General features: G+C 31.4%; 1 protein-coding gene across 1 annotated transcript; it reads right to left on the bottom strand.

Annotated features, from left to right (window-relative positions):
- Nucleotides 1-1,211: 1,211 nt before the first annotated feature.
- LOC120577525 (AMP deaminase-like) lies at nt 1,212-16,251 on the bottom strand. Its single transcript, XM_039829101.1, has 6 exons — nt 16,132-16,251; nt 15,916-16,006; nt 15,694-15,713; nt 15,512-15,592; nt 2,292-2,390; nt 1,212-1,603 (listed from the first exon to the last, which is right to left on the bottom strand). Exons 1-6 carry the CDS (start codon nt 16,249-16,251, stop codon nt 1,535-1,537), a joined length of 480 nt encoding a protein of 159 aa, XP_039685035.1. The 3' UTR covers nt 1,212-1,534.
- Between the last annotated feature and the right edge of the window lie 479 nt (nt 16,252-16,730).

Genomic DNA, 16,730 nt, shown 5'->3' with positions numbered 1-16,730 from the left:
AGTCTTTTCAGCGTGTTTTGCCCTCACTCGCACGCTTATTGAAAAACTTTCAAGTAGGTCACCCATCCAAAGACTACATCAAATCAAGCAAGCTTAACTGTGGAGTTCTTACGGAATGGGCTACCAAAAAAGAAGATGCATCTTGTTGATATAGATAGTACCAAAAGCCTTCCTTCAACCATACAGTCTCATACCTGCACGGCCTTAGGATCCCTCTCATTCCGGTGTGATTCAATTTGTCTAAAAGCTGTCGGGAACCGCTCATTGCCGTGCCTTGTACACCGACTACCACTTTCAGCCCTCGTCAGCCTTTGGTGTTACAGTGTGTTTAAAAATAATAGGAATTTATTGGAGAAATGAATAGGAACTAAAATTTATTTGTTAGTTATGAAATAAATTATAACATAATTAATTTATTGAAAAGAGAAAGTCTGTGCAAAAAATATGATTTTATTGATGGATTAAAAAGAGGGTATAATAGGAGAAAAAAAACTTTCAAAAATCCACTTAATATAGTGTTACTATTCAAAAACGACACTAAAAAATGAGGAAGTACTATTTAAACAGATTAAATAAAATAACTTCAATATCAATTGAAAGAGATTAAATAAAATAACTTTAATATCAATTGGAAATGAAATATTAAACAAAATCGATCCATTGAATGATTGTACCTTAAAACATCTGGAAGAAAAAAAATCAAAATTTTACTCATCCAGTTACAGAAAAAACAGTTTTGTCCCAGATTTATCTAGCAATATGCGAAAAAAAAAGATGTTTTTACAATGTGATTTGTATATTCGATTACTATCTCCAATTGACTCCACAGTATTACTTATTTCAAGATTTGAAACAACAATTCAAGCAGAACTAAAACAACATTCTATATCTAAATTAACATGTCTCAGATAATTTTACTTCACCAACCAACCAAAATTCTAATCTTATTTTTAAAATGTCATTAACACCAAAGGATTCAAAATATGAAAAACTCTTGAGGGGGAGTTTTGTCGACAATTGTGGTCACTCGACTCGAGGGGTTAGTCTCTGCGCACGAAAAATAACTCAATTTACACCAAAAATGTAAATAACAGATAAGTTTTTAAAATCTTTCTGCAATAATCTAAGATAAACAAATGCATAAGAGGATCTTTCATTTAAAACACTCATGTTTTTGTTACAACGGATTAGAAACCCTAATTCTGCCTATCCATACTGATGAAGAACAAAATTGCTACATTATTATTAATTACTAACTACTATAATACTATTGACTTTGTAAATAACTTACAGAAGTGTTCCTGCTTCCTGCCAAGTAATAGTATGGGTGCTGATTCTAGAGCTTACCAACATGATCATCATTAGTAGTAGTGATAGTAGTAGTATTGAGGGGCAATATGAAACAGGACTTGCAAGAGAGCATGGCGTTCATTGGCTTGTCACTGCCAAAATTGTTGCTCATCAAAAGAAAGTTCACCAAATCACCGACGTAAGCATCTAATATCAAAGGGTGAACAATGACTTTCATCTGGTTTCAAGGATCTACATCTTCAGGAAAGGTGGCTTGACCAGCATAAATATATTGCATTTCATCCTTCCATGTCTGCACAAGCACCAAGAACCTTAATCAGGATATAATACAAGAATGGAAATCATGCACAAATAACTAAAGTGAGATGTTGTTTGGTATGAAGACATACGCTCACGAAATATACGAAACCTTGGTTTTTGTGTTTATATTTTAAATTTAATTAAAATGAAATATAAAAAAATTAACACAACATATCAATCCCTCGATGATAGAACTATCCTTTGGTTCCCTTCTCAACTCACCGCCAAAGATTTGTGGCCCTCCAGTTCTACAAACTATCGCCATCAATTCACAACAGTTGGGCTTTACTTATTGCAAAGCCACAAGGAAGAATGCTTGTAAATATATTTGGTTTTTACCATCCAAGAGAAGAGAGCCATCATCGCTGTCCTTGAAGGCTTTCTTTTTTGTTAAGGAAGTCATTGGAGGCTTTTAACATTCAACAGAATAAAGTTATGTTTACCAGCCAAAAAACCGTTAATGGCTGGTCTCAATTCCGATTGAAAGTTGATATCGGAGATGAAAACAAAACAATGGAAGATTGGAAAGAAGTACTAATTGATTGGGTCAAACGTGTATAATAATAAGGCCTTTCAATTCATGCGTTTAGAACGAAAAAATGTTATCGTACTAATTAGCATTATTCAATACTAAATAAAAAAGCCCAGTTAAAATAAAATGTTTGTATCAAACTTCCAACCTCATATCGGAAAGAGATCCTCAAACTGGGAACATTTGTCTTGTGAATGTCATTTCCTTCAGAACCTCTTAAGAAATATTTATCCCCTAGCCAGTGTAACTGTAAAAGGAAAAAACTTATTATATAATAATGTAAAAAAAAATGAAGAAACTGAATAAATATGAAATGAATTTGGCAAACAAGAGCTTGAGAGACTACAAAAATATGAGAATGGTCCTGATATACATTCAAAAAGGGCCTAAAAAGATAGAACCCTCAAATATCAAATTATTTAACCTCAAAAAAAGAAATCATTACATAAAAAGTAAAAACAGGCATATTTATTGACAGTCAATAGTTGGCGTTTAGTATAAATACATTTATGTGAAAGCATAAAATTCCCACATTGGTAAACAGAGTTTCTAGATATCTCACACAGGTCATAAGCAGAGAGTTTCCATACCTGCAACGCAGGTTTTAGTATGATATTATATATAATCCGTAGGAAACACCCTTTAAACAAACATGCTAAGAATTTGGCAGAAAACAACCTTTGCTACAGCGCATATCGAGGGCTAACTTATCCTTACAAAATCAGCTTGTGTATGGTGAGGAGTGACTCCTCTTTATAAACTCTTCTCAATAATCCTATCTATCCGATGTGGGACTAAATCCCACCGACTGTTGGCCACTAACTGTTTAGTATATAGAAAGTAGCAATTTGGTATTCGTAGATTTGTGCCTTTGATGTCACATGTGCTGTAGGCTTATGGCACATGTGAATGTTATGAAAAGTTGCTTATTGAATGAAAAATGTGTAGTGTTTGTTTCGACAACTATTTTGTCTGAAGTAATATTAAGTTGCAAGACACAAACACAAACAGTGCACATGACTTTGATACGTAGACATTAGGAGTGATATGTCATAAGTCGTAAGCATATGCGTTGGTGCCATTGTTGGATATTGACACATGTTAGACACTAAACGCACCTTTAATCCAAAGTGTCCATGCTACATATGTAAGAATACAACAGTTTAGAAAAGATAATTGGTTAAACTACAATTCCAGCTAAGCTGATTTTGCTACTACAAAATATATTAATTCAACTATGGTTCCTTAGATGTGATTAAAAGCAACAAATATTGATAATTGTCATTTTTTTATTATCGTTTGATGCCTTTGAAATAAGCGAACTTCTAACAAGAAATTATCAAAATCTGGTGATGGTGGGTTGGTTGCTCAGATTTCACGCAAGACTTAAAATAGTTTTTCTCCTTTAGCATTTTTCTTGCTCTTAACTTTCATCTGTTTTATATATCTTGTGTATTAATTAAAAGTGACCCAACTACACCTCAAAATGTTATCCTAACGTTTGCTTTCTGTTCTGGTGCTTCAGTTGCAAAAGAATTTGAAGAACAAGGTTTACTGTGACAGACTTGATTTATGAAGTCTTGAGTGTATTAAACTGCAAGGCCAATGTAACATTGTGACCCAAGTCAAGTGGGTTTCAAATTCTATTTTATCACATTTATATAAAACTCAACCTTGCTCGAGCAGTCTTTTAGAGAAGTCTTTGTTATTGATGCGCTTTGGATTTGGGTACTTAGTTGTCTTATAAACTTTTTTTTTTGTTTCTGTAATTTTACTTATTTCCTCATGTATTTCCATTATTTTGTACATATAATTAACTTGATAGATGGTACTTGTATGCAATGTTTGAAAGTACTTTTCTTCTTCCTCCTCACAAAACGTAAACCAGCACAAAGTCACAAACACTTAAATCTATATTATTCAGTAAAAAAAAAAAAATTGTAAAATTTTTTAAAGGAAAAATGATCAAGTTTTTCGGATCATTTCCTTTTCGCTGTTTGGTAATTGTACCTATTCTCTACAACAACTCGCCTAACATTACGATAAATTAACAAAACGGTTCAGATCTATTTCTTTACGTGTCACTACAGAGCTGACACGCCACAACCCACAGTGCTTACAAATCCTGTCGCGATTGTTGACAATTTTGAATTTCTTATTTTTCCATTCCCCAAGTCGTGTCACAATGCTTGCCAACCATACCAATGATAACCTTAAAGTTCATTCTTCTTGCAAGCATTTTGGATACACCGACTTTCTTGAATCACTACAATTTAGGTCCAGCTGACCCTTATCTCCTTTCTAGAACTTCTCTCAAGTGAATATATATCGGGTGATCACTCAATCAACATACAGAACTGACATATTACCATAGACTTGAAAATTTTATAAACAATCAATCAAAGTCAATATTACAATACACACTATTGTCCTTGTTCAATTTCAAACAATTTCAATCCTAATTCATTCTATGCAACTCAACCTTGAATACATGAGAACTTCTTACTTGATACTTGATTTTTTGTCTCTATTTTTTGTGTAAACTGATCTTAGATGGTTTAATTCACTTTTTTTAATGTTCATTTTTTGAAGAGACATTAATGATATTTTAGTTCTCTAGTATCCCTATCCCAAACTTGAACATGTGTTAATTCCAAAAGTAATCCCAAAGTTATAATTTAGCTACAACATGCAACACAAAACATTCACCTAACTATAAAAGGGGTTAAATATTTAACTGAAGCGCTAGGGTTATTTCATGTTTTGGAATGGATGAGTGATATGCAGTTTGATAATATTGACTTTGTGCTCGATTCCAAAATGATGGATGCCTTCCATAGTAGGCATGTCGTTGCTACAAAGATTGGCAATATCTTTTCAGCCTCAAGGAATTTATTTGTTTCTCATTTTACAAACTAGCAGGTAGAGTTTAATAGGTGACAAGCAAGTGCAGTTGCTCAGACCCTTGTTGGGAAGACCTCATAATTAGGTAGACCTATCATATTTTGATATTCCTTGTATTGATACTCTTATTTTTAATGAAATGCTATAACTATCTTTCTTTCAAATAATTAAATCAAGTAATTGAATCAATTAAATCATTTTTATGTGAGATTTTTTTATGTCAAGGGTAGTTTAGTACTTTTTGATTTAATCAACTCTTTTTCATTTCTTTTATACTATATAACCAATCAAATCTATTATATTTTTCAGATTTTTCTCTCTTTACAACTTCTCTTCTAAGCAAAACACACCCTAAAAAAAGTTGATAATTTTATAAGAACTAAATATATATTTTTGCAAAAACATTTTATATAGATTTAAAATATACAACTTTAAATTAAATTAAATAAAAGGAGTTTAATTAACATACTCTGTCAATGTACAATTATTTTACAATGACAGATTATACTAATTAAACTCATAAAAACACCAATAAAAAGAATAATATATAATTATTTTACACATCAATTAATGAATGGGTTTAATAGTAGTGGGTTGACGGTCCAAAATAGTTTTGCACACACAACTAATCAAAACATTCTGAATTGTCACATCAATTAATGATTTTAATTTATGTGGGTTAAACGTGACAATTCATAATGTTTTGATTGGTTGTGTGTGAAAACTGTTTTGGACTGTCAACCCACCACAATTAAACTCTTAATGAATATAAAAATACATGAGTTGTTATATTCATTAATTGATGTGAAAATACATTATTGAATGTATGTGTAAAATATTATGCACTAACAAAATATAATATGCTAATTAATCTCAAATAAAAAAAGCATTACTTTTTTTTTCCACAAGAAAACAAGAATTAATTGCGCATAACAACAAGAATCCGAGAAGATCTTAAAAGGTAGAAAATCAATGCTTAATAGTAATGAGTTATTCTTGGCCACATTAGAATTTTCCATGCAATTAACGCTATATACTCTTGTCCTTTTTTCTTTGACTGACTTTTAAATTGCCCCCACGAACACTCTCTGTATGAGAATCTCTCACCTTTACGAAAAGTGGGGCGTGAAATAAACGTTAATATTTTTAATACTTATTTTTAATCCACTGTATATCACATTTGCGCAAACTGACGAAAAGTGGGGCGTGAAATAAACGTTAATATTAAATTTGTCTGGACTCATACCTCAAATGGTTTCAAACATGTCTTCACTTGAATATTTAGATTTATCTTCCAACTACTTTTCAGATAAGGATTTTTCTAACATGTGCAAATTTGCACATGTTAAGGATACTAAAGTAGTAAGTTTATATTGGAACTTGTGTATTTTACATTAAATATATATTCTTTTTTATAACAAGTGTGATTTTCAATAAAAAGTTGCTTCTTTTAGTATCCTTAACATGTGCAAATTTGCACATGTTAGAAAAATCCTTCAGATAATGCCAGCTCTATTATTATGTGTCATATTTTCTATATTTCTTGTATTCACACTATTTATAATTTTAAAATTTCAAAATAGTATTATTACTCCTCGTGTTCTTCAATATTTCTTACAAGTAATGCTTATATATCATTAATTAGATAGTATAATTAAAAAATAATTAATATTACATTGCAAATTTAAAGTGACATTTTTTTTTAATCATGTTTTTTCTATTTTATTTATTTTTTTGAAAAATATAAAATGATTCATTCGAACGGACATTAGAAAGAGAGCAAATTCTAAAATCAAGTCAATACTACCAAACTATCAATCATAAAAATTTAATCTTATTTGTTGAAAAAGTTTAATTACATGCACTGACGTACAAGTCTCCGAGTCAATTATAAATATTTTTAACTTTGTTGATTAATTATTATAATATATATCTGTAAACTAATGTATGGGTGTAAATGTATCACATATTAGTCCCAGTGAACTTAGTTGGTATTGACCTTATATAAAATATGTAAGATTCGGGATTCAAATCCCGACAAAAAAAAAAAATGCATCACATAGTAGCAATTAGCAAAGAAGTTCCTTAACATACGCTAAACAGTACACATCATTATTTATCGGATGACAACTATTTTTAGCATTCATTTCAATTAACTTATGGATTAAATCATGTTTACCCCTCTCATTTGGGCGAGAGTTTTGGTTTTCTCCTGTATTTTTTTTATAGATTTCTCCTTGTCCTTCTTTTATTTTGAACTTTAATAACAACTGATGATTGTGTAAGTAAGGCAATGTTGCGCGCAATTATATTTTTAATGTGGTTTTAGCGTTGATGAATGTTCACAACAACCTCCCAACTATGTTGACTCTATTATTTGAGATTGTATTAGCTTTAAGGGTAGCTTTCGTAATTTAAATTTTCTGCATGTTAGACGTGAAGCCAACCAAACTGCTCATTATTTAGCTAAATATGCTATCAAGAATTTAGATTGCATATGAATTGAAGAAATTCTGCCTTATATTTCTGCAGTCTTGACATTTGATTTATTCTTAGTCAAAAGAAAAAAAAATACTACAGTATACTGTATACAAACAATATTAATCAAACTCATCAAAATTTATCACTTAAATATTTTACACAGATATATTTCCTGTTCATCACATGAGTTGGCATCTAGTAATATTTAACAGCCAATCGCAAATAAAGTTACCTATGCACTGCACGGGTATCACATTAATAATTTATATAAGTTATACATAACAAAAAAATTTCCTTAAAAAAACAACTTTTTTGAGACCTTCCTTATATATATATATATATTTTGAATAAAACCTTTTTTTTTTTGGCTTCAATATGATTTTCGTCTCTGTAATTTGGATCGGTTTTGAATTTTGTTCCTGTAAAAAAAAAACTTTGAATTACATCCCTGTAAAAAAAAATTTGTTTGAAAAAGGTCCCTGGCCCCACATTTTTGATGATATGGCATGGATTTGCCACGTGGCAGTTGCTGACTGTGCAACTTCTGCCACGTGGCACTGAAGTGGCAGTCCACGAAATTAAAAAATTAAAATTATTTTTTAAATTAAAAAAATATGAAAATAAATTCAAAAATAATTTAAAAAAATCGAAAAAAAACTGTTAAAATTAAATTTTCGACCATTAATTTTTTTTAATTTGAAAATTATATTTTTTTCTTCATATTTTAAAAAAAATTAAAAAAATCATTTCATTTCTTTTTCAGAAATTTCAGATTTTATAATTTTATAATTTTTTTTGAAAATTATATGATAAAAATAATTTCAGAAAATTATTTTTAATTTTTTTTTATATTTTAAAATTTTAAAAACAATTTTTAGAATTTAAAAAATTTAATATTATGTGGCATGCCACGTGGCATAAGCTGCACAGTCAATAACTACCACGTGGCAACAACCATGCCACTTCAACGTTTTAGTGGGGCCAGGGACATTTTTCAAACAAATTTTTTTTGGTGACAACTTGTGTACCCATCTCAATATGGTGGGTATTTGTACCCATGACCTTTTAAGTCGGTTAAAAAGTTAACCGACGTCATAAGATTTTTTTATTTTAATTTTTTAAATTTTTTATTTTATTTTTTTAGGAACGAGGTTTGCTTTAATACCAGAGTTTTAGCAGAGTGCGGAAGACTTTTTCTATAGACAAATTTAAATTCTTTTGTTTAGTTTTTCGAGTTATAGAGACAACTTGAACTTTGTAATTTATTTATCTTTTTTTTTTTTCTGAGATTTCAAAATCTCTTTTGGATGGTGTTACTCTAAGGCTCTAATTCCTGTTCAATGGTTTTTCTGTTTCTTCGAATAGATATTTCTCAGCTTCTATCAAGGAAAAGCTATTTCTTGCTAAATTTCTAAATATATGTGACTTTAGGGTAACTAAAGGTGTAAATAATTCATCAATATGAATTGTATTTTTTTCTATAAATTCTATGTTATGGTGTGAATTACTCAAAGCATAATTAATTCTATAACAGATTGTAAAAGGATGATTACCCTTTTTCATAAAATTTGAGTTTTCCAACTTATAATGAAAAACTATAGATCTATCTAGATCTTTATCTTTTAGAGATAATCCCATTTGTAAATTTATATCAAATTTTATTTTTCCATATTTTAAATTTTACTTTACTTGTGCAATTGTTGCTTGTCTTTTGTCTAAAATCCTAGAGTCTTCTAGGGCTATTTCTATAGGTGAATCAATACACCTTTATGACCTCTAGAAATAGCCCTACAAGACTCTAGGATTTTAGACAAAAGACAAGCAACAATTGCACAAGTAAAGTGTAATTTAAAATATGGAAAAATAAAATTTGATATAAATTTACAAATAGGATTATCTCTAAAAGATAAAGATCTAGATAGATCTATAGTTTTTCATTATAAGTTGGAAAACTCGAATTTTATGAAAAAAGGTAATCATCTTTTACAATCTGTTATAGAATTAATTATGCTTTGAGTAATTCACACCATAGCATAGAATTTATAGGAAAAAATACAATTCATATTGATGAATTATTTACACCTTTAGTTACCCTAAAGTCACCTATATTTAGAAATTTAGCAAGAAATAGTTTTTCCTTGATAGAAGCTGAGAAATATCTATTCGAAGAAACAGAAAAACCATTGATCAGGAATTAAAGCCTTAGAGTAACACCACCCAAAAGAGATAAATAAATTACAAAGCTCAAGTTGTCTCTACAACTCGAAAAACTAGATAAAAGAATTTAAATTTGTCTATAGAAAAAGTCTTCCGCACTCTGCTAAAACTCTGGTATCAGAGCAAACCTCGTTCCTAAAAAAAAATTAAAAAATTAAAAAAAATTAAAAAAAAATTAAAAAAAATAAAATCTTATGACGTCAGTTAACATTTTAGCCGACTTAAAAGGTCATGGGTACAATTACCCACCATAGTCAGATGGGTAACAAAGAATTTCCCTCTTTTTTTTTACAGGGATGTAATTCAAAGTTTTTTTTTTTTACACGGACGAAATTCAAAACCGATCCAAATTACAGGGACTAATATCATATTTAAGCTTTTTTTTTTGCTAATACTGAAAGAATGGTCTTGAGTATATGCACCCCTAGGATGATTTTAGTTATTGAACGTTTAGGCCCCAAATATCTCTAAGTCTCCTAAACACACATCCGATAATTTTAATTATTTATCTAATACAATTTTAGTTATTTAACGTTTAGGCCCTAAATATCTCTAAGTCTCCTAAACATACATCTGGTGATTATTTATCGGATGTATGTTGAAAAAAAAAAATGCATATCTGGTGGATAACTATCAATGTGTACTTCGAGGGACTTAGATATTGAAAGGCCTAAATAGAAACTCCCTTGGTTATTTTATTTCCCTTTAATGAAACTTGTTATACTTAAGAATAGTCTACCATACTCATCAATTTTCAGATCTGATACCTGAGGAGATTGGCGATCTGCATCAACTCAAGTTTGTAATATTGGGAAACAATAGCTTCGAAGGATCAATTCCTTCCAAACTCCTCAACATATCATCACTGACATACTTGCATCTTGAACAAAATTACCTCTCAGGCATAATTCCATCAAAAACAGGTTATAGCCTTCCTAAGCTACGACAACTTTCCTTGTATGGAAACAATTTTGTTGGAAATATTCCAAACATTATATTCAACACTTCTGACCTCATTCAAGTTGACTTGAATGACAACGCATTCACTGGAACTGTTCCTAATTTTTTTGGAAATTTAAGGTTCTTCAAATATTTTTTGATAGGGTACAACTATTTGTCGATAGATGATTCACATCAGTTCTTTAATTCCTTGACAAGTTGTAGATATTTGAAATATCTAGATTTATCGGGGATTCATATCCGATCTCATCTACTATCTATTTTTCCAAATTCAATTGGAAACATATCTTCAGAATTCTTTCGGTTAGATTCATGTCGAATTGAAGGTTATATTCCAATAGAAATCGGAAACATGAGCAACATGCTATTTTTTTCTATAAATGATAATAATATAAAAGGACCAATACCTGGTACCATCAAAAAGTTAAAAAATCTTCAAATGTTGGATCTTGGCAACAATGGACTACAAGGATCATTTATTGAAGAGTTTTGTGAAATGAAGAGTTTGGGTGAGTTGTATCTAAACAATAATAAGCTCTCTGGAGTTTTACCAACATGTTTGGGAAATATGAGTTCTATTATAAGCTTATATATAGCACATAATAGTCTGAACTCTGAGATACCTTCCTCTCTTTGGAGTGTCATAGATATCTTAGAGGTAGATTTGTCCTCTAATGCCTTCATTGGTAATCTTCCACCTGAGATTGGCAATTTGAGAGCAATTATACTATTAGACCTATCAAGAAATCAGATTTCAAGAACATTCCAACAACCATCAATTCCTTACAAACATTGCAGATGCTCTCGTTAGCAGATAATAAACTGTATGGATCAATTCCCACATCACTTGGTGAAATGGTAAGCTTGGTCTCCTTGGACTTGTCCCAAAATATGTTAACTGGTGTTATTCCAAAATCCTTAGAATCACTTTTGTATCTTCAAAACATTAACTTCTCATATAATAGATTACAAGGAGAGATTCCTGATGGTGGACCTTTCAAAAATTTCATGGCCGAATCTTTCACTCATAATGGAGCCCTTTGTGGCAATCCCCGCCTACATATACCTCAGTGTGTTGAACAAGTTAAAAAAGGTCAATGGGAAAGTTGTTATTCAAATGCATCATTCCCTTAGGTGTGTCAACCATTTTGGTTGTTGCATGCATCATACTTTTAAAGCATAATAAAAGGAAAAAGATTCAAAATACTCTTGAAAGGGGTTTATCAACTTTAGGAGCTCTAAGAAGAATTTCCTATTATGAACTTGTGCAAGCAACTAATGGATTTAGTGAGTATAATTTACTTGGACGGGGGCCTTTGGCTCTGTATATCGGGGGAATCTCCGCAATGATGAGATGATTGCGGTTAAAGTAATTGATTTGCAGTCAGAGGCAAAAGCAAAGAGCTTTGATGTAGAATGCAATGCAACGAGAAATCTACGACATCGAAATCTTGTTAAGATTATTTGTAGTTGTTCAAATCTCGATTTCAAATCATTGGTGATGGAGTTCATGTCAAATGGAAGTGTGGACAAATGGTTATATTTAAATAATTGTTGTTTGAGTTTCTTGCAAAGGTTGAATATAATGATAGATGTTGCATCTGCATTGGAATATCTCCATCATGGTTCTTCAATACCTGTGGTTCATTGCGATCTAAAGCCTTCTAATGTCATGTTGGATAAAAATATGGTTGCACATGTTAGTGATTTTGGTATTGCCAAGCTCATCGATGAAGGCCGATCTGAATGCCATACACAAACTTTTCCTACTATTGGATACATTGCACCAGGTCATTTCTTCTCTTTTACTTTGTAACATTTTCTTCTTTATGTCTTTAGTCCCAACCAATCTATTTGATTCTGTTAACAAAAAAAATCTACAAAAATAACTGTTGAAAAAGTGGTATTTATTCAATCTATTGGATACCTTGCCTTAGAGTCATTACTATCAACCTATGCCCTTCCCCAAATCAAGTTTTCTACCTTATAAGTTATAACTGTTGAAAAAGCGTTATTTATTCTACAAAAATATTATTTAGCATAACAATATCCTACAAAGATATTATCCATCTACTTCACAATTTTTAGACTTCTTCACCCAACTCAGTTTGAAAGTTATTTTCTGATGTGGCATAATCATAATGACGTGCTAACAAAGTGACCGTATTGAGATTGGTTATATAGTAACCCTATAATGATAATTCTAAGTTGTTAAAGATGATGCCACATCAGTAAAAATAGACTTCAATGTTGAATGTGAATGGGAAATCTTCAAATTTGTGAAATAGGGGATAAAAAACCCGATTTTAGAAATGAGGGATTAAAACTTTAACTTAGGAAAAATGAACGACCAATTTTGATAACTAGTATTAACATGCAGAGTATGGATCTAAAGGAATTGTTTCTGTCAAAGGAGATGTGTACAGCTATGGGATTATGCTAATGGAAATCTTCACAAGAAAAAAGCCAACAGATGATATGTTTGTTGCAGAACTAAGCTTGAAGACATGGATCAGTGGATCATTGCCTAATTCAATTATGGAGGTCTTGGATTCAAATTTAGTCCAACAAATTGGGGAACAAATTGATGACATATTGACTCACATATCATCTATTTTTGGTTTAGCCCTCAGTTGTTGTGAAGATTTACCTAAAGCAAGAATTAATATGGCAGATGTTATTAAGTCGCTAATCAAAATCAAGACTTTGGTTCTTAGAGCAAACAGGGTATAGTTATTTTCATTTGTACAATTGGAGTTTTCGTGTGTTGGAATCCATTTTTAAGTGGTTATCTTTTTCTTCTTGTAATGTTTGTGTGGATTGTTTTCAATATGGTTTTTGGATTTATGTCATGCTTCTTCTGGTTTGTCGTTTCAATTTTCCTCATCGTTGTATGAGATTGAAGTACACCATCTTCTGGATCATATCACAAGAATGTAAATCATGTGTGATGTTTTCATTTATGTTGTATCCTCTCTCAATTTGTTTTGTCTCTGGTCTTGACTCGTTGTAAGAGTGGGAAGAAAATATCTTATATTTCTGAACTTGATAATCATTTTTTTGTTGCATATTTATTTCTACTTACTAGTTTGCTACATTACATAATTGAGCAGAAAAACATAGTTGAACATTTTGTTATCAATTGAGAGACATGTATTCTCAAATTTGATTTGTAAATTTAGGATCAAGCATGGTAAATAATATTAAGAAGACTAAGTTATGACTTAGACAAAACTAAGATGATATTTCCCTTTAAGTCTCTAATATATATTTTAGGTAAAGGTGAAAGCTTCATGTGTTAGAAACAAGGAGAAGTTGAAATGGAAGTTAATAGAAGTGCATGTGAAATTGAAATGGATTTTGAAATTGTATGATAAATAAGACTGCATTGACAATGAGTTTGTTAGTAAAAAAAGTATTCTTCTAGTGGTTGCACTCGCTTGGATGCTCCTTCGGGACCGTAATCCAACTCAAACAAACCTTACTTTACGGTCATATAGCATCTCTTTCTTCACTGTCATATAGCATCTCGAGTTTCGGATAAATTTTTGGACTGGATAGGAATCTATTTTGCTCCTCCTCAAAACCATTTGGATCATTTTCATTGCTTAAGTGGGGAAGCAAGAGATTTGACATTGAGAAAGGGGTTTTGGCTTATTTGGAATGTTACAATTTGGGTGATTTGGAAGTTCCAAAATGAGAGAATTTTCAAAAATTTGATTGTACAAGTGGAGGAAATGGTGGAGGAGATTAAAGTTTTATCTTGGTGGTGGAGTTTGAGTGGGTAAAAAAGTACAGCTTTCTTGTATTGTGAATGATGTTGGGACCCTAGGGATTGTATCTGTCGAGAGTAGGGAGTGGTTCGTGGTGATCTGTGATGCTGTTTTTTGGTTTGGGGCGCTGCTGTGGGCGTTTGGCAGTTCGTTTCAGCTGCTATGTTTCTGCTGAGCAGTTTCTCTGCTGGCAAGATTTAGCCCCTGGCTGCCTTTTTCCGATTCCTGTTTTTTGAGGGGGGACATTTTCGGTGCAAGTTAAGAAAGCCTCTAACGAGAAAATCATTATCCAAATATGTGAAGCTGATATTTCTGATCCTAAACCTAAAATAATTATCCTGTGTCAAAAGTACAACAATAGATTATATATCATACATTATTTGCTATAAATCAAAAAGCAAAATGGGTGTTTAAAAAACAACTGCTTCTAGTATTTAAACACCTCCCTAACAAGATATATCAATGTACGTTGTAGTTGATGCCCTTGTCTCTAACATCTTTTACAAAAATTCATAAACAAATGTACAAAGAAAAGTTAAATTTCAAATGCATGCTGGTCCATTCACCTTAAAATTGGTTTTTTCAGTTTCAGTTGAGAATTTATATTAAAATTGGTTTGATGAGACAAGAACTGCATAAGTTGCTCCATAGAAAATATAGTAGAAATTAAGAGATTAGAATTGTGACATTTGAGATGCAATATGAGATGCTTATTTATTTATTTATTTTGTAGGACCGACATTTGAGATCGATGTCGTGTTTGGTGTCCAACACCGAAACAATATTGACATATGTGATTAGGTTCAATTAACTCATTTTCTTAAACTATTATCAATACCGACGTGTAGTGTCGCGTCATGTGTTCGTGTCTGTGTGGATGACCTCCCAAAATGGAGAGAAAACTATTTAACCCCAAAAATTAAATCGTTTAATGAAAAATCGAAACATGCATATCCATTGACAATCAGTTATTTATGTTTAGTATAAATACAGTTATGAGAAAGCATGAAATTCCTACATTCTTCTCAATTACCTTGTCTTGATGTGAAAATCCAGATTGGTAAACAGAATTTGTAGCTATCTCACACAGGTCACAAGCAGAGAGTTTCCATACCTGCAATGCACGTTTTAGTATCATATATAATCCGTAGGAAAGGAAACATAATATTTGACAACCCTTTAAACAAACAGGCTAAGAATTCGGCAGAAAACAACCTTTGCTGCAACGCTATATTCTTCTTACAATGGCTCTTTTGTTAAATGAATTTGCAAGGGTTGCGGTGATAGTCTGGGAAAAGGGAATTGTTGCTAAGAGGAGACATAGCTAATCCAACCTAAAGAGAAGATATATATATAATGGTATTAATATATTAAAATGATTTCAACATAAATCTCCAACTACAAAGATTTAAAGTTTAAAATAACAATTATGTTGACCAAATGAATATTTCTGCCCGAGGGATATCCTTCCATGGGAAATGTTATGGCATGGGAGGAAGGCAGCAGTCAAATGATCACTATTGCCTGCCTGTATGAGTAAATCAATATCACCATCTAATCAACATACAAAATTAAACCTTACAGTTATGATGCAGAAAATAACCTCTCCACATTGAGGCTGCAACTTAATTGTTGTCATTCCTTTAGACTTACGCAGCTGAAACCAACCGACAGTAAGATACTAACTGTGAGTTCATAACCAAAAAACTCCTTTCTATTTTCACTACTGTCCCCATCTTTAATTTCCTTTTTCTTATTTTCACTAGTGTCCATGAAATTGGTAGAGAAAAAAGGGAAATGAAGCCAATAGTCAATTGTTAAGGGCCTAGCTAGAGTTCTATTAAGAGATTTATGGTGAATAACATAAACCTTGTTGAGTGTGTACAAGTTTGCATAGCAGTAATAGAGGTAATAAGTGTATGCTGGATTGAATTCATTTGTCCACTGAGACCTTATACTGAGAAGTGATTTGGAGCAATTTTGTGAGGAATTTGACGTGATTATTTTTGTGTTGTAAAATTGTTGATTACAGTTCTGAGGGCATTACACACTTATCTAGTAGTAGAATCCTTTCAAATTTCAATAGGAAAATGACGGTTAGTTAACTCAAACGACATTTAAGATAAACTCATAAGGAGCCCAAATAAACAAATCTCAGTGAAAATATCAAACCACTTAAGAGACATAGATCATACATTTTAAAACAACCAAAAGTGGACAAACTATATTATTGAGGCCACAATGGGTTACTT

Source organism: Medicago truncatula, chromosome 8 (assembly GCF_003473485.1).
Source record: "Medicago truncatula cultivar Jemalong A17 chromosome 8, MtrunA17r5.0-ANR, whole genome shotgun sequence".
NCBI classification, from domain to species: Eukaryota; Viridiplantae; Streptophyta; class Magnoliopsida; order Fabales; family Fabaceae; genus Medicago; species Medicago truncatula.
Note: the sequence above shows the minus strand (reverse complement) of the source record. Positions and strands in the feature narration are given on the sequence as shown.

Bases quoted from the DNA above. Each gene is read 5' to 3' on its own strand.
- LOC120577525 (XM_039829101.1), bottom strand. From the start codon at position 16,251: ATGGACACTAGTGAAAATAAGAAAAAGGAAATTAAAGATGGGGACAGT. The intron at 15,593-15,693 runs GTTGTTTTCTGC...CGTGCATTGCAG, and splicing joins AATATAGCGTTGCAGCAAAG to GTATGGAAACTCTCTGCTTG. The intron at 1,604-2,291 runs GTTGGAAGTTTG...GTGCTTGTGCAG, and splicing joins GGATCTCTTTCCGATATGAG to ACATGGAAGGATGAAATGCA.